The 24,636-nt window shown below is 54.1% G+C and overlaps 1 protein-coding gene across 6 annotated transcripts in view; it reads right to left on the reverse strand.

Annotated features, from left to right (window-relative positions):
• Window positions 1-20,003, reverse strand: part of SHF (Src homology 2 domain containing F) — a 66,571-nt gene extending 46,568 nt beyond the window's left edge. For 4 of the 6 annotated variants that reach the window (XR_005585835.1, XM_039493093.1, XM_039493094.1 and 1 more), the window contains exon 1: window positions 18,621-18,944. Coding sequence is in view for 4 of the 6 variants with exons in the window: in XM_039493093.1 (XP_039349027.1) it covers window positions 18,621-18,944 (324 nt within the window). In the remaining 2 variants the exon portion in view is untranslated. Of the gene's footprint in view, window positions 1-5,079; window positions 5,238-18,620; window positions 18,945-19,913 lie in introns of those variants that run through there. The other 2 variants (XM_039493097.1, XM_039493096.1) reach the window with 2 other exon arrangements.
• Between the last annotated feature and the right edge of the window lie 4,633 nt (window positions 20,004-24,636).

Consider the following 24,636-nt stretch of genomic DNA (forward strand, 5'->3'; position numbering starts at 1 on the left):
ATCTCAAAGCTGCCCCCCTGCCTTAAGGCAAACACCCTGCCTGGCACAGGCCACCCGGGTGCCAGGAGGTGGAAGTGACTGACCCCCAAGCCCTGCAGCACTCCAAGAGCCTGACTGGAAACAAAGCGGTAGAGGTGGAACTTACCACAGAGCCTGACACAGCCTCTCCCCCACGGAGGGAGCTGGACTGACCCGGTGGAGCCACCCAGCAGTCCTCAGAGCAAACCTGCCACAAGCCCGAATGGAAGGGGCTCCACCTGCCGGGGGGCAGCTGTCTTGGGAGCCACCCCATGCTCAGACACCAGCACTTTCCAGCCTCCTTTGTGCCTGGCCCATCACCCGCTCCCCCAGTGACAGAGACAAGCAGACACAGCTACCAAGGCCAGTCAGTCAGTTCTGGGGCCCAGAGCAACTTTGCTGGGAGGAGAGGGGAAGGGTAAATCTCCAGCGGCCTGCACCTCCTGGCCCTGAGCACACAGGGCCCTCTGCAGGAGGAATAAAAATCAATGATTTTAAAAAAGAAAAAAAATGTAAATCAGATTTTTTTATTTTCTCATTTAAATGCTAATAATTTTTTCTTTTTAAAAATAAACCTGTTTAAAATGAAATCAGAATTTAATACAAAATATGATTCGGCCTGAACTTCTTATAACCTCTTAAAACGTGTAATTAAAAAAAAAAACTGAATCCATGAGCCTCTATGAAAACACTGAGCTGCTTTTCTATATAAAGAAAGAATCAGAGGAAACACCTCACTTTTGAGGTCAAGCTTCATAAATAGGGCGCATAGGTCAGCCTACACAACTTCGCAGCCTGTCTCATTTTCAAGAGATTTTGGTGAGACTAGGAAATTTAAGCTCCAGTCACTTTCACTCTGGCATATTTGAACGTTTTCCCAGGCTGACCTCAATTAATCAGTTTAATTCACTGACTACAGTTAACCCCTCTGTTTCATAAATCATTTAGTTGTAAATGCGAAACATGTTTTGATAAGAGAAGTCAATGTATCCAAAACTCTGAAAGTTGTTTTACTTCAAAATACATTTTATATGCTGTGTTGTGTGTTTAATTAAATTCCAGTTACCACACTAATGCAGCTAGATGTGATAACATGAGCAAAAAGTTCATTATCTAGTAAATAAGCAATATACCATTTCCCAACATACTAAAAACTAACTAAAAAAGTTAATGATAATGAAAATATGAAGCTATATAATTGTTTAAATAAATGTATCTAGTTATAGAGTACTCTCCTAGGGAGTAAAAAGCTGTACCGAATCTAGCGTAAAGGCTCTATTTCGCTGTAAGTCAACACGTTTTGATAGTTAAAGCAACCAATGAGCATGCACTGTTCTTTAGAAAATAACTTTATACAAGTAACTGACGCACAAATGGAAACGATGATTTAAATCAATCCAGTCTGGCCCTCTGCCAGCAAGCTGAGCTAGCTCTCCAAGAACAGCCAGCCTCTGGCTTGCATCAGGAGGCAGGAAATTTGCTATCATTGTTCTCTGGCAGCTCAAAGCCATCCTAGGAACAAGCAGTGTACAGCACTTCCTAGCACAGCGCCTGCCCAGCCACGCTCTATTTACAGCCATTTCCTAAACGCAGGGCTCCCAGCTGGCTAACCAGCACAGAGCTGAGCACAGCCCACAGAGCTGAGCAGCACGCAGCTCAAAGCAACATGGGGAGGAAACCCATGGCTCAGCTTGCCACTAAGGAGAGACCGGGTTTACCACAGCTGCTGGGCCCTGGGACCATAGCCACAGACTCACCACGATCAGAGCTGGAGTAGGGCCCACAGTCAGCTTATGGGGGCAGGGCAGGAATGGGCCATAGGGCGCATTCCCCAGCCAAGCTAGAAATTGCTAGAGTCAAGCAGCTTCCAGCCACTGCACAAGAAGCACCCTGGGTTTTCAGCAGTGCCTAGAACCCAGGGCTGTGGGAACTGTGCCCAGACAGAGGAGCCTGCACGTCCCTGCCGTATCTGTTCCACAGACAAGGGGTGGCCTGAGATGGTGCTGGTCCTTTCGCAGTCAGCAGGACAAAGTCCAGTGCTGGTCAGACCTTGACTCCTGGAGGCCAAAGCCCAAGTCACTAGCACAATGAGGTGGGGAGACCCGCCAGCCACACAGGATGTGTGAACACGGATCCTTAAAGAACACGCAGGGGCTGATCCACCCTCTCACCATTAGGGGTCAGTGAGACAAGCATGGGGGCAGGTCACCCCACATCTGGTGCACTCCGTCTGCAGCTGCTGGCGCAGGCCACTGAGCTAGATGGACCTCGGGTCAGATCCAGTCTGGCAATTCCTGTAGCCCTAGAAACGGGGCTGAGTAACAGGGGTGGGGAGTTATATCTTATAAACATGCATCCCATTCACATCAGATGTGCAAATACACAGAGACCCAGATACAATCCCCCTCTCTCTGTTACACACACAAACACACACACACACACACACACACACACACACACACACACACACACACACACACTGACTGCAATGTGCACACGCTCTCAGAGGCAGGTACACGCGTGGACATGAACAAACAGTCAGACATGCGCACGCCACACAGGTGGGCATGGACAAACACAGACATGCCCAGAAGCAAGCGTTTACACACAACCCTCACTCTGCCTGTGCTCCTAGAAAGTGAATCTTCCTTGATCAGCCTTTGGGAGGAAGCACAGGCCTGGGGTTTCCCAGCACCCTTGGGCTCTGAGTGCAGAGACATTGCATTTGCTTTGTGGGAGATGCTCAGGCTGTCTGGCTCATCCAGGCCACAGCGGCATCTCAGAGCTCTTTATGGTGGCAGTAAAGTTACAGCCAATAAGGCAGCTTCCTAGCAGGGAGAGGAGCCACATCTGTTTTCTTGAAAGTTCAAAGCCTTTCCTTTCATGTTAGTAATAAATTGTCACGATGAGCTGGGCTGCGTGAAAGCCAGGAAGGCAGGTCAGGGGCTTAGCTGTGAGCAGGGTGGGGGAGGGGATGCAGTGTCTAGGCAGGCAGGCTCCAGGCCCACCTAAAAGCAGTAAGGTTCAGAACCCACATCTCCTCAGAGATGTCCTGGACAGCTGCTCTGAACAGGCCCGCCAGCCTCAAACCCATCATGAGCATCGAGCGTCACTGGCAAATGCAAACCACAGCAGAGACTCTGAGGTACAGAGATTCAAAGGCCAGAATTACTCTCCCTGTTAAAAATTTACACTGAATTTCCAGTCCAAATGAGTCTAGTTTTAACTTCCAGTCATTGGATGGTATTAGACCTTTCCCTGCTAGACTGAAGGGCTGACTTGTAAATATTTGTTCCCCGTGGAGGTACTTATAGACTGTGATCAAGTCACCTCTTAACCTTATCTTTGTTAAACTAAATAGATTGAGCTCCTAGAGTCTATCACTAGAAGGCAGATTTTCTAATACACTAATCATAATCATGGCTCTTCTCTGAACCCGCTCCAATTTATCAACATCATTCTTGAACTGTGGGCACCAAAACTGGACTCAGCATTCTGGCAGCAGTCCCACCAGTGCCAAATACAGAGGTAAAATAACTGCACTGCTCCACTTCAAGATTCCCCTGTTTATACATCCCAGGATGCATTAGTTCTTTTGGTTGCAGGGTCACACTGGGAGCTCATGTTCAGCTGATTCTCCACCACGCCCCCCAAGTCTGTTCCAGAGTCACTGAAACAGGACAGAGCCTCCATCCTGTAAGTATGACCAACATCCTTTGTTGCTAGATGTATCCATTTACACTTAGCTGTATTAAAATACACATTGGTTGCCTGTGCCCAGTTTACCAAGCAATCCAGATCGCTCTGAATCAGAGACTTGTCCTCTTCATTATTTACCACTCCCCCAGTTTTTGTGTCATCTGCAAATTTTACCAGTGTTTTCTTCCAGGTCACTGATAAAAATGTTAAATAGCACAGGACCAAGAACCAATCCCTGTGGGACCCCCACCAGAAACACACAGACTTGATGACAATTCCCCATTTCCAGTTACATTTTGAACCCTATCCGTTAGCCAGTTTTTAATCCATTTAATGTGTGCCATGTTAATTTTATATCATTCTAGCTTTTTTAATTAGAATGTCATGTGGGACCAAGTCAAACACCTCACAGAAGTCTAAATCTATTACGTCAACACTGTTATCTTTATCAGCCAAATTTCATTTAAAAAAAGATATTGAGTTTGTTTGACAGGATTTATTTTCCATAAACCCATGTTGATTTGCATTAATTACATCACCCTCCTTTATTTAATCATTAATCGAATCCCTACCGCATCATTATCTTGCCCAGGATCAGCGTCAGGTTGACAGGCCAACAGTTACCTGGGTCACCCTTTTAAACCCCTGGCACATCATCAGCTTTCTTCCGGGACCCCATCTTGTGCTTTATCTGTCAGGGCATTGATCCATACATATTCAAGATAGTTTTCTTTCCAGTTATCACTGACTTGGAAACGGTGATGCCATTTTTGACACAGAGTGCCACTCCCCCTCCCCTTTTGCCCGCTTGATCCTTCATAAATAGGTTATAACCATTGATTTTACCATTCTAATTGTGCGAATCACCCTGCCAGGTTTCAGCAATACCAGCTCGATTGAATTTATGCTCATAAATGATCAATTCCAATTGCTCTTGTTTGTTACCCAGGCTCCTGGCATTGGTGTACACACAATTCAAGAATTTCCTCTCTTCGTTTCCTTTGGCTCCTTAATTAATTTTGTTCTCAACTTGATTTTGTGCTGAGTGCCCATTTCTTCCCTCTCTTACCCTCCCCTTTTGCTATTAGTTTAACCCACACCTGACTACTCTAGCCAGCCTGTCCCCGAGATTGGTCCCCTTTCTACGGAGGTGGAGGCCATCCAGCCTATACAGCCCCCTTCCCCTAGAAGGTGGAGCAATTCCCATAGAACCAAAGTTCTTCACCCTGCACCACTCACCCGGCCAGCGGTTCACTTCCAGAATCTTCAGACACGGCCACTGTGACATGATATGCCCTATTCCCCCAGAACCTCAACAGCAGGGAGACACAAATATAAGGGGAAAGACCGTGGCTTCCTCACCTCCTTCATGGGCTTCACTCCAGCCCTTCCACTTCATCCCCAACTGATACCCAAAGGCGATCCGGATCCCATCTTCTGCACACTGTCACTCCAACATAAAGCTGTAGCAGTGCCCTCAGCAGCAGGAGAAAGAATTACGCCGCCACCGCACGGACTGTGGGGCAGTCGGTCGATATCATTGACACGACAGCGCATGAGGTCACTGAGGAGGTTAAGTGTGACCAGGGGAGTGGCCGTCTAACACTTTCACTGTAAACACTCCAGTATTTTGGAAGACCTCTGATGCCTCCATGGCTTGCACCAGGGCTGTGAAATTCAGCAGAGGGATAGCCCTGGGGTAGGGAGGTGCCATTTGCTGAGTCCACCTAAATCCAAGCAGCTTGGGCTGAGTTACCAGCTGCTGAAAATAACCATTTCTCATCTGCACTGTGCTCACTATAGCTTGGACTTGACTTGCTGCCAAAACCCCTGGGCTCCATTAACCCTGCACACACATATACGCACACCTGTGCACACACACTGTCACTGAGCTGCACAGAGCACCTCCAGAGCGCTTCACAACCCTAATAATTGAGCAAAGAGTTCATACCCCACTGAGCAATTACCAAGCTAGGAACAGAGTCCGGGAGTCTAACACAGCAGCCCCACTTTCTACGGCTTAGCCACCCTGTGTGTCAGACAGCATCTGCCAAATCTAAGTGTGGGGCTATGCTGCCCGTAAAAGAGGGCTACTTGTGCAGATGTAATCCAGTCAATGTGTTGTGCATCTTCTCAAAGTGGCTGATCCACAGAGGATAACAGTCTACTCCTGCAGCCAGCTACTGGAGTCAGTGCTGTATCTCCAGTGGTAAGAAGTCTATGCTGAAGGTCCAGAAGGACCAGCCTTACTGATGGGAGCACGAATTACAGCTGCAACAGAAAGTGGTTTGGTTTTGGGGAGATTTTTTTTTAAACTAGGAAATTACACACAAAATCTATGTTAAAAAGTTATTTAAATTGCAAAGCTGAGCATTCGCAGTTAGGAAATGCCAGAATGTAGGTTGGCCATTGAACTTTAATTCAAAAGCCTTGCTTGCATGCATTATGACAGCCTGTAATTACACGATCACAGACTATTCTTTGCAGAGGCCCCCTGCCTCATTCACTACGCAGGCTGGAGCTGCTGTGGGGATGAATCAAGGCTGTGTCGTGAAGGAGGCTGTGTCCTGTAGGACCCCTGCCACGTCTGTTGCAGAAGTTGGAAGGCATGTAGTGAACAAAGTGCAGGATTGAAGATGAGAAAGGATGGCCCCATGGCTGTGGCAGATGAATGCTAATGAGAACGGATCCCATCCCTGACTGCCACAGAGCTCCTGTGTGACACTGGGCAAGTCACTTGCACCAAACTTTTCACGGGTGATCACTAGTTGTGTGCAGGAGCGGCAGAAGGTCCCTAAAAGTGGGGGGCCACTGGCACCCGAACTGTGTCCCCACCCGCCACACCACCCCTTCCCCTGACGCGCTGCCCTTGCACTGCCGAGGCCCTGCCCGTGTGCTGCCCCTTCTCCCTAAGCCCCCACCCTAGCATCACCCCTCCCCAGAGGCCCTGCGCCCATGCTACCTCTTCCCCCCAAGACCCTGCCCCCCCCACTCACTCCTCTCTGCCCCCTCCCCTGCATCGCTCGCTCTTATGGCCGGTAAAAGTGGCGGGGGAAGGCTCCCTGGTCCCCCTGTTCTGGTGCCTCTGGTTGTGTGTGCCTCATTTATGGGCATCCAGCTCAAGACACCTGGAGGGTTTGCAGGAACGAGCACAGAGCTTGGAATCAGGAGGCCCCAAGTTCGAATCCTGCCTCTCATTGGCCTATTCCGTGGCCTCATGCATTTGACTTTGCCTATATGTCTGCACCCCCTCTGTCAAATGAAGATGGCCCTTCCTCACCTGCCTCTGGGGACGGGAGGGTTAATTAGCCTCTGTCTGTATAGGGTGTGGAACTGCTCACTGCTCTGACACACCAGGCCCTCAATGCCACCTGTTGGATACTCAGTCACTGAGGGCCCCAAATGTAGTGAAAACATGCACCTGAATCTCCATCTGCAAGTGTACCGTCTGGAGGAACCCGAACCTAAACCCACCCCACTCCGTGCGCGTGCACACGCGCGCACACACTCACACACGGGTGTTGAGAAGTTACATCCATTAACAGCTGAGCTGCTCTGATCCTTCACAGATGATCAGCAACCCAGAGAAGGCCAGGAGACAATGGATGACAATCCCCCATTCTATGCAAGGTTCCCAGGGGGGTGCAGTACACAAAGCAGGGGCCTCGCGTCACATGTCAAGGATCCAAAGAAATCCTGAGCTTCAGCCCCATTCCCTGAGCCCCACCCATCCTGTGTGCCGGATGAGGCAAGGGTCCCGCCAGTTACAGAGCATATCACAACTCTGACACACAAGGGGGTCAAAGGAAGGTTACCTGGACAACTGCAAAACTGGCATTTTCCCTAGGGCTCTGTGCCCTGCAGGGTGTTCTTTCCTGCATGCAGCACTGCTGGCATGTAAGACATCATGCAGACATGAAGAATCGGAGTGGGGCTGTCACTCCACTGACCAGCCGCACAGGAGGGCAGAGGTCCAGATAGCTCAGCTCCCAAGTGGCAGCCGCACTCAACTGCCTCCTGTTACTGGTACGTGGTGGCATGCTGCTCAGCTCCTGTTGGTGCTGGGACGCTGTCTCGGCCCGAGAAGCTCCCATGATTCGGATCATGCTGTGGAGGCTCTGCAGGAGCTTGCAAAAGCCCAGCCCTTCCCCAACACAACACATGGTTAGAACAGTCCCATGTTCCTCTCTGAGCCCAGCCCTGCCACTATTCAGGGAGCATGCTCAGAACTGGCCCGGCCACGGCGCTCTTGGGCTAAGAGCTGACAGGGCTGGCCCTGGGACAGCTCTGTCTGCAGCCGTGCCAGGACAGTCATCCAGCAGCGGGGACGTGGGAGCTGCTCAAAACCGCACAAGGGAGAAGTGATTCCCTCACGCCAAGCGGGGAGAGCACCGGACTCTGGGCGGCGCACAGGATTTGCCCCTCCCTGATGTAGACAGGACCAAGAAGGTGATGCCTGCTCTCCACAGAACTCCCTTGGGTCTCAAGCTTGTCGACACTGGAACGTCCATTGAGATTAAGGCTGGGGGTGCGCTTAAAGCACATTGGCTTTTCCAGGACAGCCCCACATGCAGACAAGCCCGCAGGTCTCTCAGGATCTGTAGCTGGGCTCTTATCTCATTCGGGCACTTTTGAAACAACACTCAGTCTGTGTTATGGTGTATAAACGTGTGCGCGCTCAGCTGTTAGCACAACGGGCAGCCTCATCTTGCTCGGCTACTTACGTTCACTGTGTGCAAGAACAAACCAAACCAGACAGAAAGATGAGACTGAACATTAAATGTGTATTTCGCACGCACACACACACACACTGATACAAATGCACAGGCTCACACTACCACACACATACCAGGTCTGTGCACGTGACAACACACACATCCCATCACCCCAACGCACACAGGCTGGTTTGTGCACTATTTTCATCAGTTCCTGGGAATTGAACTAGGAACCTCCAGAGCTGCTACAACTTGAGATGGAGAACCAGTCTCCTTAGCTGGGGCTTTAATAACTCACATCCTGTGCAGATCAGCACTGAGCAAGACATGGACCATGCGTTCACCGGGGGTTACAGGCACAGTCCGACCCAAACACAGAGGTGCATATATTGTGTAGCACCCTAATGTGCACACACATATATATACACACACACACCACATTCAGCACACACCATACTTGTACACACACCACAGGGCACTTACCCCAACACACACACACACCAAGGTTGTGCACACACCCCGACATACAAACTTATGCAAACACTCAAATAAAAGAATCTCATTAATTGTGAACAAGTGACCTGTGTGAAAGTCTGGCCTGCAGAGGGGATACGGAGGGGTGGGCTGGAAGAGCAGCAGCATACAGTGGCTGCACAGCATGCAAGGGCGCACGGGCTGCAGCTGTCTTGAGCAGGGGCCATGGTGCCCTTGCTCCAGGAATATTCAGGGCCTGGCTCCACCAATATTTGGGGCACCCCCCCCCTGCACCCAACTTCCCTCCCAGAGCCCGCCCCCTACAACCCCTCCTGCACCTCTGCCCCAGCCCAGAGCCCGCACCCACCCCCTGCCCCAGACAGAGCCCACACCCAGCACCCAACCTCCCTCCCAGACCCTTAGGCAGGTGTGGGGGGGACGGCTGGACTTGGACCTGTTCTGGGCACCACCAAAAATTATACAAACCTGTCGCCCCTGGTCTTGAGTAGGGGGCTTTGTGTCCTAGGAGCAGAGGTCAGAGGTAAGGGTGCCTGTAGAATCTGAACTACAAATGTCCTAACTACTGGCTGTCTGCGGAACTACTGCTACTTCCAAAGGTCCGTGCCAGTTCCCTGATAGATAGTCACCCACTTGGCGCCCAGTCCAGGTAGCCCTGGATACAGCCACCCTTCGCACGGAAAGCAGGATTTTGTTTTAAGGACGCTGGCCAGGAGGGTGGGCAGTCAGACTTGTAATGTTAGAGGATTAGACACAGCACTAACCACCGAGCAACTCCCAGAGCTTTAGATCCCTGGGGAACGGGCAAGAGCACCCTTGGCTCTTCAGAACCGTCTCCACCACTTCCCTTTTGGGGCTGACATTTATTACTGTCAGCCTTAGCCCAAAGGGGAACCGCAGGGGCAAGTCAGAAGAGAAGCCGCTGAGCTTTTCAGAGCTGGGAAAACACAAGCCCAAGCTGCTGTCTTCTTTGAAGGCCATGTCTCTAGCAGCGGTCCCCCTGGAGCAGCTAGTGTTCCTGCGTGTGTGGTACGATCACGTAGTGAACACATGCTCAGGGCTGGGGAGCCGTAGGAACTGCAGCTTTTCACTTTGGGGGCAGGTAAAGCTCAGCTGTGAAGGAGGCCGGAGGTCGGCTTTTCCACGCAACACGGCTTCTAGAGCAGAAGGGTGCAGGGGAGCATTGCCCCGGTACCATCACCGCAAGCCAACAGAGCTTGGGTCATGGGTAGGGCTCAGCTATTGGCCGATGAAGTCACATGAGCCTATCGGTTAAAATGAAGCTGCCCAGAGAAGAAGGTAAGGGTGGAATGGGAGTAACAGCCTGGCAGGTCCCTATGACTGGGTCCGGGTCTTCCCTGGGCGGGTCCTACACAGTGTGAGAGACGTCAGCCCCTTGTCTTCAAGAACGTTCCCACCTTCGCCACCTCCAGGGAGCTGCCCCCAGGGGAGACCCCTCAGAAATAGGTCTAGTGGAGACAAGACTGGGAGGGCCCCACTCCCCTAGGGCAGGCATCCCCAGTGCTCAGGGTGGTGGGGGAGCGGTTTTGAGACATAGCTTCTCCCACAGAGCCACCAGACCATAAGCCATAAAGGGAAACAGAATAGCCCAATGCTAGGAGGAGGAGTCAGGACTCCTGGTGCTATCCCCACTTGTGCCAGTGACTCACCATGTGACCCTGGGTGCAGCACTTCACTCCTTTGTGCCTCAGTTTCCTCATCTGTACAAAGGGGCCCTTGACACTAGCTCCACAGCACGAAGAGAATGCAGGAACGCTCGCAATGCACTCTGAGATCCTCAGAGGGGCAGGGCTAGAGACAAGCAGGAAAAACCTGCCCCTGCAATCAGCAACCTGCCACACCGCTCCCAGAACCTTTCTCTTGTGTGCCCCCCACTGGCAGCATCACGCCATGGGGCCAGAGGACACCCAGGAGCCTCCTGACATGCCCAGCACCACCACAGACGTCTCCTTGCGAAAAGTGCCCTCCCTCAGCACCAAGCAGAGTCATTCCCTGTGGGCAGCACTAAGGAGCCAAGCTGCTATTCACAGCCTACCAGGGCAGCTGCTGTTAGCAGCCCAGCAAGCACCCAAGGAAGCCAGCATCCCAAAGGCCACGTGAAGCCAACATCCCAAAGGCAGTGAGCGAGGGTGTTTCTGAGCGAAATCTCCACCCCTGTTACTGGAGCAGGGCCGAGCCAGGCCCCCTGCTCCCCCTCCCCACCACATGGGAAGGTGTCTCTGGCAGGCCATGCAGAGCTGAGGGAGGGTGAGGTCCTGCTTCGAGCTGCAGAGCAGGAAGCAGCCTGCAAAGCCCGCCCTGCAGCTCGGAGGACAGGCTGCGTCCCACACAAGCACAGAGTCCTACCGGTAATTCTGCATTATGCAGGGAGGCGAGGCGGCTCGCCTGGGGACAGGAAACTGCACCCAGCTTACCAGGCAGAGTGGGCGAGCTATCGCATTCCCCAGAAAAGCACATGCTGGGCACAGAGAGGCTGCCAGGCTGGTGCCCTCTACCCCTAGACCTCCTGAAGGCCCAAGTAGCATCTCCATAATCACTGCCAACTACACACCTTCCAGCCGAATGTCTGCCACCTCCAGCACTGGGGGTGCCAGCCCTGCCCTGCAGAAATAACCCCCCAGCCCCACGCACATCCCAAGCAGTAACTTTTCCAGTGCTTAATTTGTGCCAGGGCTGAGCCCCAGCACCTCTGGGTTTGACAGTTGCTGCATCAGTTATCAATGTAAAAAACTGCTTGAGCCCCGGCACCTCTTTCATTACAAATTAAGCACTGCCTAACCCCAAGGGCTGATGGGCATAGCTGTTGCTGATGCACACGCATGCCATCGCTAGTGACACACGTCATGACTCACTAGTGACACATTGCACTCCTGAAATGTTCTGTCCCTCCCCGCCCAGCACTTCCTGCTCACGGCCCCTGGGATGGCACAGTGCACCCTATGCAGTCACAGCAGAGCCAGTGCTGCCAAAGTGCTCTCACCAGCCTGCCTGAGAAGCAGCTCCCAGACCACTTGAGTCTCTTCCTGCAGCCCCAGCACTGCAAGCGGCTGCATTGGCCATGCTCAGCCAGGCCTTGCAGCCCCACTCTCGCCTGCTGCTTGTGATTATCGCTCCCCACACGCAGCCCAGCTTCCTCCTCGGGTCCCTTCCCGTCCTCCCTGCTCAGCAGGCCTGTGAATTTCATTAGCAAGCAGCTCACTGTCGGATCCTTAACGAAGATGTTAAACAAGCCCTGAGTGAGCTCCAAGCAACCCCTGCAGCAGTTCACCAAGCGAATGCCATGCATTGCCATTAGCACTGTGCTGGCTTCACCCCACCTCTGCTGAGCCCTCATCTGCGCTCACAGGCCAGCTGATCAGACTCCATCTGCCAGAGCAGCTCTTCTCAGCCTGCTCCTGCTCCTTCTCCCTCACCTCTGAACCAAAGTCCTGGATCAGGACATAGCACAGACTGTCCAGGGCACCAAGAAACACTTCCATCGGCAGACAAGGAGGATGGCCCAGTGATTAATGCACTGCCCTGGGACACAGGAGTCTTGAGTTCAGTTCACAGCTCTGCCACACACATCCTGTATGATCTTGAACAAGTCACTTAGTCTCTCTGGGACTCAGTTCCCATCTCTGAAATTGGGACTCCAGCCTTGGGAAGCAGGATGGGGCTATGCAAGGGAGAATTCATAAAGACTGTGAGCAGTTCAGACACTTTGAGAACGTGGGACAGATAAATACCTTCCAGAAACAGTAAGTCCAGAGCCTTCAATGCATCAATTCCAAGACAGACCCTGCCCCCACCCAGGATTACAGTCACACTGACCTGAGCCTGCCTGCTGAACAGAGGGCAGTCCAGGGAGAAGCCGAGATGAGGCACCTGGCCACAGGCTCCATGCCAAGGCCCCATTCCCTGCTGGTTTCCCATTTCCCTTACTCCTGCTGATCTGCCTGGTGTCTCATCCAGCTTTACAGACTCTCCCTGCAGAGGAGAGAGAGTCGGGGTCAGAGCCCTGGGCTCAGCTGTGCAGGGGATCGGCCCACACCAAAGCATGTTCCGTGGTTTTGCCTTGGTGAGAAGCTGCCGTGCTGGACAGGTACCCAAGTGACCAAGCCCAGTGAGAGGGTCTGGAGTGACCCTATGGGGGAGTCCTGTGACTGGTAACACTGTGCTCCAGAGAGTAGGATTCGGGCAGGACCACTCCTCCCAAAGACATGAAGGAATCTCCCATTTCTCCTCAGCCCTAAGTACAGGTCCTAACTCCCAGTCCTCATCTGCAGACAGGGTACAGCAGTGAAAGAGCCGGTGGGGGTGCTGCGATCCATCAGAATGGATGGGGCAGCACTGATGCTGTGGGGGCGCATCACCGTAACTCTACAGCTTCCCAGAATCTGAAATCCGGATACTGTTTTCCTGCATTCCTAACCCCTTCTGGCTCCCGTGACCGACTCTGGCCCAGGAGTCACACCGAGAACACACTCAAACAGGACTTCTATTTAGAAATGTTCATCTGCGGCTTCTGACACGATATGCAATGACCCATGAGAGTCCTGTAGTGCCAGCACTAGCTGTGTGTTTCAATGCCAGGGGTCGCACACGAGAGCGATGGGAGGCTCTGGTTAATAAGAGCTTGTGATTGTACAGAAGAGGGGAAAGAGGTCGGAGACATGACCTGATGTTCTCCGGAGTCCCAGGCTGGAGCACCTTCCTGGGTGTTTGGTAGAGGAAGACTGGTCTTGCTGGCACTCACAGAACTCTTTGTGGCTACAAACCCCAGCTGGCCCTGCAGAGTCAACAGCTTTTCACTGTTTAGGTCTTGGAGCTGGTTCTTGGTGTCTGACACTGGATCTCAGCAAAGGCAGCGCCTTCCATGGGCACTGCCTTCTGCCGCCCTACATGGCCCCAAGAAAACAGCACAGGCAGCTGTAATTTAGAAAACAGATCTGGGGGGAGGGAAGGGGGCTATGCTGCATTTCAGGACCCCCTTGACCAAACAATCCCAATTCACACAACTCTCTGTCCCAGCCATTGGGCTGCCACACCAACTTGCTAACTGAAGCTGACATGCAACGTCGGATTGGAGTGGGGAGAAAATTGGGCTTTCAGCAGAAATACTGCTGCCTCCTTTCCTGCAGTGCCGCCACTGCTCCTGCTTAATAAACGAACCAGCCTGGGAAGGACAGGATTTCATTTTCATTCATGCACGCAAGAGACTTTTCCACTCCAATCTTCCAGCTGGTTTCTGGGTTTATCTACCCAGGAAACGCAGACAAATGGACCTCGTCCTAGAATATCGCCAGGGTCCCGCCCCCCTCACTCCCACAAGCAGGGGAATCCTACATTCTGCAGCAAGACTCCGCGGCATTCTGGGGCACCAGGCCTGGGAGCCTGTGGCAGGTTCATTTAAATCAAAATGTCAGGTTTTAATTAAATAGGAAGGTGAATAATGCAATCAGCAGAGTACCCCCTCGTGTTATTTGGATATTACATCGAATGCTTCTTACCCTGCGGCTCCCCACCCTCCAAACAAACAAACAAACAAACACACACACACACACCCTAACTACACTGCAGCAATTGTTATGGGGTAACCAGGGAGGAAGTTTAGCTGAATGTTTCTGCTACAATGACGAGCACTGAAATAGTTAACAATGGTGACAATTAATTTGTCATCTTTAGGTTAGAGACTTAAACTATCATGAGGCGGCTCCCCCGTCTCAGAGAGACTGTGTCAGGCTCTCTGCAAAGTCAGGCAGATGTTACTGAACACGTAGTACTCAGGGCACCTTGTCAACATTATCTTCACAACCAGGACTAAAAAGGGTTAGTCTATTAAAAAGAAAGCTCAGATTCGGGAGCACAACCTGTGATACCTGCAGTCCGAGCAACACTGCAGCCATGCCATCATGTGATACAGTCCTGCATGCGCTGACCTTCCAGTACAGCGGCAGCCTAAAACACCTCTGATCATTCACTCTGACTTCCTGCATCGAGAGGCCAGACAACCTCACCCAGTGAACTCTGTATCAAGCTCAACAGCTGGTGGGTGAGCAACAGTGGATCTTTAGTGAGAGACACTCAAACCTGCTGTAAAGACTCCAAGCGATCAAGAATCCACCACAACCCTACTCCCATGGTTAATTACACTCACCACTAAAAATATGCACTGTATTTTCAGTTTGACATTGTCTAGCTCAGGGGTCGGCAACCTTTCAGAAGTGCTGTGCCGAGTTTTCATTTATTCACTCTGATTTAAGGTTTCGCGTGCCGGTAATACATTTTAACGTTTTTAGAAGGTCTCTTTCTAAAAGTCTATAATATATAACTAAACTATTGTTGTATGTAAAGTAAATAAGGTTTTTAAAATGTTTAAGAAGCTTCATTTAAAATTAAATTAAAATGCAGAGCTGCCCGCCCCCAGACCAGTGGCCAGGACCCGGCAGTGTGAGTGCCACTGAAAATCAGCTCGCGTGCCGCCTTCGGCACGCGTGCCATAGTTTGCCTACCCCTGGTCTAGCTTCAACTCCCAGCCTCTCTCTGCCTCTGGCTGCTAGATTAAAGAGCCCTCTGCTAGCGAAAGTCTCCTCCCCGCACCATGAGTTAATCGTCTCTTATCCTTCTCTTTGAAAAGACAGACTGTGCTTTAGTCTCGCATTATAAAGCAGATATCCTTTGCTGAACGCTCTCCAATTTTTCAACTTTCTTTGTGAAGTGTAGCCCCCAGAACCAGGATCTAGTAATGGTCTCACTAGTGCCATATACAGAGGCGATCTCTTCTTAGTATTCTGTTAAAAAATCCACCCCTCTCCCCACAGATTCACATGGGGAGCTCATGTTCAGTTGACTATCTACAATGATCCCTAAGTCCTTTCCAGAGTCCCTGCTTTCCAGGACACAGTCCCCTATCCTGTTGGTATGGCCTGCACTCCTTCGTCCTAGAAGCACGATCTTGCATTTGGCTGCATTATAATGCATGCTGTTTGACTGCACCCTGCTTTACTAAGCGATCCAGGCGGCTCTGTCATAGGGACTGGTCCCCTTTGTCATTTACCACCCAACCAATCTTTGTCTCTGCAAACTTCCTCAGCAATGATAATTGGTAAAGAAATTGAACAGCCCTGGGCCAAGAACAGACCCTTGCAGTGCCCCACAAGAAACATCCCACTCATTGCTGATTGTTCATTAACAACCAATTAGCGAGCTCTATCAATTAGCCAGTTTTAGTCCATTTAAAATACACCCTCTGGATTTTGTAGAGTGCTTGTTTAATCCAAATGGCATGCGGTGCTAAACCCAAGCACGTTATTATATCAACACAGTTACCTCTATCAACCATACTTGTCATCCTGTCAAAGGGAGATATCAAGTTCATTTGACAAAAGCTGTCTCCCGTGAAGCTGTGCTGATTGTCTTTAGTTCCGTTTACTGGCGGAGATCCCGTATCAGTGGTTCCACAGTGTAGCCCAAGACTGGTGGCAGGCTGTCCCAGCTTCCTGTCCCATTTACCCTTCTTAAATACTGGCATGACTGTGGCCAGTCTCAGCAAGTCTCCTCCTGCCCTCTCTCAGGGGTTTGAGCTTCTCTCTTCCCCAGCCTGGGATTATTTCTCCCCAACCCAGCCTCTCTGCTCCCTCCCATGTTACCCCAGGAGTCATTCCGTTGCTCCTGCTGAGCCCCATGGTGCAGAGCAGGGACAAAATGATGGAAGCCTCATCTCCCTGTGCCCGGGCAGTCCCTGCAAGATCAGAGATAGAGGAGGCTGCCTTCCAGGCAGTGGCAACACACTGATAGGGAGCGTATGTAGAAGGAGGCAGAGTGAAGAGGGCAGGATAGTGGCGCTGTCCTGCCTAATTCCAATCCCTGAGGAACTGGCACAAATGCCATGAAGTTCAACACAGGACAAACTCCCCAACAATGTAGAGAATAAAGCTGTCCATCGCTTCACACCCTTGACGCCCTGCCTGGACAGAGCACTAACGCACCTGCCTGGTCAGGATCAAACACAGCCTCACCGCACCGGCAGATGGGGCATGACACAGATGAAATGGGGGAGCTCTTATGTTACTGAGCATAGATTAAAGGAAAACCAAAGTGTGACAGGCTGCTTGGCTCGCTGCAAGGGATAATGCTGACAGAGCTAACCGTGCAGCACTGAGCCTGCTGTAGGGTGTAAACCAGCACTCGGGCAGGGACAGTGCCCGTCTTTGCACTGAGTGCACTGCTGGGAACAAACAAGAATACAGTGGGGATGGAAACAGGGACCAGCACATGCAAAATCAGGGCTTCGTCTGCCACTGCACTAAGCCCAGGGGCCATGGGCCCAAGGCACTTGTATTTCATCCAGCACACTTGCCCTTCTGGGGAATCTACCTGTTTAAGGTGAGCCTGCCAGAACCGCCTCTGCCTCACACAGGGAGCTGCCGTTGACATTTGAGTGGCATGTTCTTGCTGTCAGGACAATGGATGGAAGGCGTGACACTTACAGCACTAGCTCACACATAATGCTCTGAGCTATTTCAGCACAAGTACAGCTCTTAATGAGATCTCAAACAATGGGAGGCAGCGTCCCTCTGTGGAAAGGCAGCTCTCAGATTGCCAAAAGGAACCCCACTTGGCCAGGAGAAGCCTCTCTGCCAGGGCAACAGCCCTCAGCTCAGCAGCTGAAAGAGACAAAGCCATACCCCCTCCACCACCTTCCTGTACGCCAGGCTGCGCTCAGCAGCATACAGCAGGCACAGGGGGCTCTGGCAGCTCTAAGTCCCTCTCGCAGCAGGCCAGGCAAAAACAGGCCTGGCCCCAAAGAAAATGAAGAGGTGTGACTGGTCAGTGACTCTGGAGTTAAGCCGATAAGGAGGGACTGTTGCAATCCCTTCTCAGACCCATCTTCCCGGGCAGACCTGTGCATCACTTCCAACCGCCAAGCCCACATGTCATCAAGCAATGACTCACTCTGAGCCCCTATCTGGCAAAACCCCTCTGTGCAAGATAAGCTCCGGGCTGCGGTATCAAGTAGCCATTAATGTCTTACCCATGTGTGGCACCTATCCCACTCTGCCCCTGCCAGAATAGACCCGTGTCCCTGGCGGAGCCTGGCTCCAGCGTGGGTACATGGGTGCTGGAACTGGGGGTGCAGCCGCACCCCATGGCTTGAAGTGGTTTCCAGCATATACAGGGTTTACAGTTTGGTTCAATGGCTCTCAGCACCCCCACTAGACAAACTGCTCCAGCGCCCCTGGTAGGTCGGTGGAGCTCCTAGGTCTTTGCTTCAGAGCGGCTCTGCCTGGCGAGCAAAGGGTTAAGCAATCCTGCCGCTCTTGCGGTCTCTGACGGGAGGCGGCCAAGTTAGTGGAGGGTCCCCGCCGCCCGGCCGTGGCGGAGCAGGAGCGCAGTAAACAAACGCGCAGAGCAACATGTGGCCTAGCCCGCGCCCCCAACTCGGCCTCCTTCCCGCAGCTGCCCCCGGCCGCGCACTGCAGCGGGGTCACGCAGGGGCGCTCGCTCGCTCGGCCCGGGTCCCGGCCGCAGGGCGCCGCGAGGGGCTCGCTCCCCGGGCACCGCGGGCTGGCTGTGGGAAGCCACGGGCGCCGCGCCCCGGCCAGGAGCTCCGAGCCGGCGAGCCCCGCTCCCGCACTCAGCCGCGAGCCAGCCGGGGACGGGGCGATCCCGGGCAGGACGCGGGGCTCTCACCTGCTCCGGGGCGGGCTCCTCGGGCGCCTTCTCCGCCGCGTCCACCTTGATGAGCCGGTGCTTGGGCGAGCCGTAGCGGGCGTCGGGCGCGAGCCCCCCCGGGCCAGCCCCCGTGTAGGGGTCCTCGAAGTCCCGGTCCCGCTGCAGCTTGTAGGCGGCCAGGATGTCGGGCTGGGCCGCGGCCGGGCAGAGCGGAGCGGCGGGGGCGCCCCCCGGTGGCGGGGGCGGCTGGGGCAGGCCCGCCCGGTAGTCGGGCTTGGGCGGCGCAGGCGGCGCGGGCTTGGCGCTGCGGAAGCCCAGGTGCTCCCGGAGCCAGCGGGCCATGCTGCCCACGCACTGCGGGGCCCCCCCGGGCCCGGGCCCGGCGCGCTCCGAGCCGGCAGCGGCTCCGCTCAGCAGCATCGGGACTGGCGGACTGAGAGCGCCGAGGCGGCGGCGGCGGAGCCCGGAGCCCGGCGCCGGCCGGGGAGGGGGGAAGAGCGGGGGAGGCGGCCAAGGGGAGGCGGCCAGTGCCACCTGCCGGAGCCGTGGCGCCTGCTGCACCGACCTGCGCTGCGCCCCGGTATCCCGCACAGTCCCCGGGCGCCCCTGGCTCCTGCGCCCCCCAGTGCCTCCTGCACTGCACCCTTAACACCCCCCGGTACTTCTCTGCATGCCATACTGTACCCCCAGGTTCACCTGTGCGCCACTGGTTCCTGCATGCGGTACACCCCAATGCACTCTCCTGCCCCCCTCCCCACATCACACCCTATCTATACAATTCTCATCTCTCACACTACCGCCTCTGACCTATAACCCTCCCGTCCCTATGTACCCTACTGTACCCCATCCTTGCATCCTCCAACACCCAGCTCCTTGTGCCCCCCTACATGCTCTGAACCCAAATACTGCTCTGCTTGCTCCCCCTGCCTGAATCCATATACACTGGGCACTCTGGCACCCCCTCCACATCTGCCCTTAACCCAATGCACCCCCAAATAAACACTGATTGGTCCAGCCCCGGCGCAATGGCCACTGGCTACCCAGGCCCACACAGGCCAAGGACAGTGCTAGGGGGTGGGGTGCAATGCTTTCTCTGCCGCAGCACCCCTCCCACTGTGTGCCCCATGCAGGGCAGCTGGCACTGGAGCTGCAATCTAAGGGTCCTGGTTCTGGCTGGGCCACTCCTCTGTCCCCTGCCCCTGAGGTGGACACTGTTACTCCACGTGCTTTTGCCTTGGGGAGCTGGCAGGGCTGGTGACTCAGACAAGACATGATGCTGTTCCCTAATCCTTGGGAAAACACCTGACTTACCCAACATGCTGGTGAGTGAGGGACCAAGAATGCAGATCTCTGAATCACATGCTCAGTTTGCACTTGGAAGGGCTTCTGTAACTGCTCCAGTGATGCCTACCTGAGTCTGCCAACGGCCTAGCAAGCACTGCCCTAGTCACCTTGATGGGCGTTCATTCTGAAACCTAACAACGGAGATGTCAGCAAAGTTAACTAGCAGTTCCCTGCAGAACACTACAGCAGAACACACTTCTCCCACAACCCCAAACAGCCTCCCCAGGGCTGCCCCCTGTACCACGCTGCACCTCAATGCACAAATCTGCAACACATTGAAAATGTGGGAGCAGCATCAAAATAATTGGCCTGAATATCAGATTACACCAGGGAGGTCTCACTGACTGCATCAGTCACCTGCATATTTAGTTCAACCACAACTTGTAGCTGTGGACTTGCCCAAATCTGCATGCTGTTTGCCGCACGGGGGGGAACCACAGAATATAGAATCCAGGGGTCCCACCACAAAAGTCACATTGGCCACAGAGTACAGGGGCCCTGTCTCCTCAGTTCTAGAATGCAGGAATCCTGGAGCATGCAAACACACGCACACACACAATAGCTAACTGCTTTGAAATGGGTTCTGTGGCCACATGCCAAGGCACACAGTCTTGCGGTGGGGCTCTGCAAAGGCACTGGCTTGCAGCAGAACTCCCTTGGGTGTGCCTCTCCGGAGAGCTGCCATAAAGTGCTTCTTGAGACGCAACTGAAGATCAGTTTGATGGCATCCTTCTGGTGTCTGTGCACAGCACAAGAATACCATTGTTTGCCACCAGTGGCACATGGCGTCTTCCCACGAGGGAGACCCAGAACTGAAACAGCAGATGTTGCAGAACTTAAGAGTAGAAATATGGGGCATCAGCAGCATTTTAGAGTTGCAGTGGGTTAGGGGGGGGAGGTTTGAGGGGCATTGACATAGCTGAGGGGGAGCCCAGGGCTGGAATAGCAGAGGGGATGTGGGTCTGGATTGAGGAGCACTGGCAGAGCTGGATGGATGGGACCCCAGGGCTGGAGTAGCAGGCAGGCAATACATACAGTGCAGAGATTAAGATAATTGGCTCAGGAGTGAGGAGCTGCTATTACAGACCCACCAGGGAAACTGGAACTCATCCTTTGAGTTTAATAAGTCCCCTTCCCTGGTCACTGTCCCTGGATTCAGTAGAGCTATTCCTGGATAGTTTGCACAGCCAGAGCCCCCTGATTCTCAGGAGAGGGGCTCCCAGCTCGAGTTGGGATCATACTGGGGGTGGCTAGCCCCTCCCACCAGCTGTGACACAGCAGCTACATTTCTATTTTTAGCATGCCAGCTCGATCAAAGCTAGTGGGTATATCTACTTGAAGTGGAAATTACACCTCCACCTCGAAGTGTAACCATACTGGCCTGGTCTGCGCTAGAAAATTAAATTGGCTTAACTATGTCACTCCGGGTATGATAAATCCACAGCCCTGAGTAATTAAACTGACCTAAACCCTTTTGTAGACAGCGCCAGTCAACAGAAGAGTTCTTCCATCCACCTAGCTACGGCATCTCAGTGAAGTGCCTTACCTATGCCAATGGGAGAACCCCTCCTGTCAGCCTAGATCCTGTCTACACTGAAGCACTGCAGCATTTCAAGAGTAACTAGCCCACCCTGAGACAGACCCGAAAGGTGCAAGGAAACCCCATGTGCAGGTGGCACTGTCACACTGCCACCTTGTGGCCAATTTCACTCAGCCCAGAGAGACTTTATTGGCTGCAAAGCAAGCTAGACAAGTGCTGCCAAAGCAAGAGACCCTCTGTCAGCCCGCTACCCCCATTTGGTCATTTGCTGCCCTTAGAGGCTGATCTGCTGTCCAGGTGTCACTGGCCCCTGTCCTTCACCTGGCAGCAGGTGACCCCCTAGTGCAATGCCACAATCCAAGGCTGGGTGTAGCTTTTCCTGCTCACTCTTTACTGAGACATCTTGCAATGCCTTGTGTTGGGATGCTGACTCTGTCTCAGTGGCCCTGCCTGCACAATGGCTCCCCTGGGCCCACACTGCACTTTGTGTCTCCCGCTCCCACCTCTGGGCGATGGCCCCTGAGTCTGTATCTGGTGAGTGCCAGCCTCAGTTCCACCCACCACTGGAGCAAGGTCTCTGCATGACAGCTCTGGGTAGTGACCTGGTGCCAGTCACTGCTTTGGATTTGTCCCAATTGACTCCTGCGTGGATGGCTGAGGTGCTAGCCTGGCCTGGCAAGCACCGTTCGGTGTTGCTTGCCTGCATCCTGGTTGGGGGCTGTGGGCCCCAGGGAGCGATCAGCGCTGATACAGGGATGGGTCATGTTTCTAGCTAGACTCAGTTTCTGATCCCCTGGGGGGAACTTAGCGGTGGAGGGGATGCGTGCAGCTCTGGCTGAGATGGTCCCAGGAGCCAGGGGAATTGATATGGCACAACCCACCCCACCTCAATCACCCTACTCCCAAATTCCCTCTCTGCTTTGCTCTTCCCTCCCTCTTTCCCAGCTGTGTATCTGAACCGAGAGGAGTGGGGGTGCAGCCAGGTATCTGAGCCTATGGGGAGGGGTGACTGTGTATCTGAGCCCCTGTGAGGAGTCCAAGGAGCCCCACAGTGGTCACCTTTTGCTGGGGAGGGTGACTGTTGGCACCAAGCAGTAGGCGTCACTGCTCAGTGAGACTAGGGGAGCTGGGGTCAGTGTGGGGTTGATAACAGGATAGCCTGGATTCCGATGCCCTCCCCACCTGGCTAGGATACTCAGGGACACAACTGCCAATGCCAGGGCAGTACAATTTCACCAGAAGGGGGAGGTGCTGCAGGCAGTGGTTCATTCCCCTGAAGGGGGCTCAGCTCTCAGGCATCTGGGTTACACTGTAGTAGCTCCCACTAACAGACTTGGCTGGAGAGAGAGAGTCTCCACACCAGGCTCGGAGCAAAAGGAAGTCAGGCAGGGCCTGTGGGGCGAGGCGGAGGGGCATGGGCCGGGTAATCAAGGGCTAGGAGGAGGCTGCCTGTGCTCCCTGCCCAACTCAGGAGCACTAATGCCCCAGTCAAGAGGGAGGGGCCAGGCTGCATTGACTGCAGAACCTACTTCCATCCTCTGCCAGGTCCAGGCATCCTTATCTGCACCCATGGGCGGCAAGTTATATACCCACGTGGTGCCCGGGCACCAGCAATATTCAGAGCCCAGGGGCTCAGCTCCACCAATGTTTGGGGCTGGGTGGTCCCACCTGCTGCCCTCCCCGTGCCTCCCCCAAGTGTCCCCCGGCTTCCCCTTGTTGGCCCTGTTCACATCCCTGGGCCCCGGAGGGAGCAGAGTGTCCCTGCCTCTTCCGTGCAGCTTGCCTCCCTGCAGCAACTGCTGCCGCATGGGTCATAGAATCATAGAATCTCAGGGTTGGAAGGGACCTCAGGAGGTCACCTAGTCCAACCCCCTGCTCAAAGCAGGACCAATTCCCAACTAAATCATCCCAGACAGGGATTTGTCAACCCTTTCCTAGTGACCCCATCTCAACTGCCAGGGCAGACTGACTCTGAGCCTGCCCTTCCCCCTCAGACCCTTCCCTTTTCCGGTGGGACCCTCCACCAGCACAGCACTCCCTCCCCCACCCACAATCACTGCTCCTGCCCCATGCTGGGCAAGGAGGCAACCCCATCCCCCACCCCCAGTGAGGCTACAGTCAGGGGCAACAGGAGGGGAGGATACGCACACTGCACCCCCTGGCACCCACCATGGGAGAGGTGAGGGAGATTCCTGGACCTGAAAGGGGCCCTAGGAGCACATGCAGTGACAGTGGTGGGGGTGAGTATGCTGCCGGGGGGGCAGGAAAGAGGGTCCCCTCCCCCAGAGCTCGCTGCTGCCGGCAGGGAAAGGGCTAGGGGGAGTCCTCCTCTCTGGCCCCTGTCCCAGAGCAGCCTGCCTACACCCCAAACTCATCCCCAGCCCTGCCCCACCCCAGAGCCCACACCCCCAGCCAGAGCTTTCACCCCCCCCACTGCTCCCTGAGCCATCTACCCTAGCCCTGATCCCCTCCAACACCACAAACCCCTCATCTCCAGACCCAGCCAGAGCCCTCATCTCCTCACACCCCAACCCTCTGCCCTAGCCCTGAGCCCCTCCCACACACCAAACCCATCATCTCCGGCCCCAGCCAGAGCCCTCACACATCCCTGCACTCCAATCCTCTGCCTTACCCCTGAGCCCCCTCCAACACCCCAAACCCCTCAACCCCAGCCCTAGCCAGAGCCCTCATCCCCCTGCACCTTAACCATCTGCCCCAACCCTGAGCCCCCTTCTGCATCATGAACCCCTCATCTTCAGTCCCACCCCACAGCCCTCACCCCAACCCTCTGCCATAGCCCTGAGCCCCCTCTCACACTCCAAACCTCTCACCCCCAGCCCCACCCTGCACCCCCTCCTCTCCCAAACTCCCTCCCAGAGTCTGTACCCCCTCCCTCCACACCCCTTCCCATCCCCAAACTTCCTCCCAGTGCCTGCACCCCTCCTCCACCCCAGACCTCCTCCCCCACCCAAACTCCCTCCCAGAGCCTTGGGCAGGTGGGGGGCAGAGTTTTTGGGGGGCAGAGTTTGAGCAGGGGCAGGTCTGGGCACCACCAAAATTTCTACAAACCTGCCGCCCATGTCTGCACCAGCCCTAGCCCAGGCAGAGGGCAGCTCAGTGCAGAGACTTTCCCCTGGGAACTGCCACTCA

Source organism: Mauremys reevesii, linkage group 10 (genome assembly GCF_016161935.1).
Source record: "Mauremys reevesii isolate NIE-2019 linkage group 10, ASM1616193v1, whole genome shotgun sequence".
Lineage (NCBI taxonomy): Eukaryota > Metazoa > Chordata > Testudines > Geoemydidae > Mauremys > Mauremys reevesii.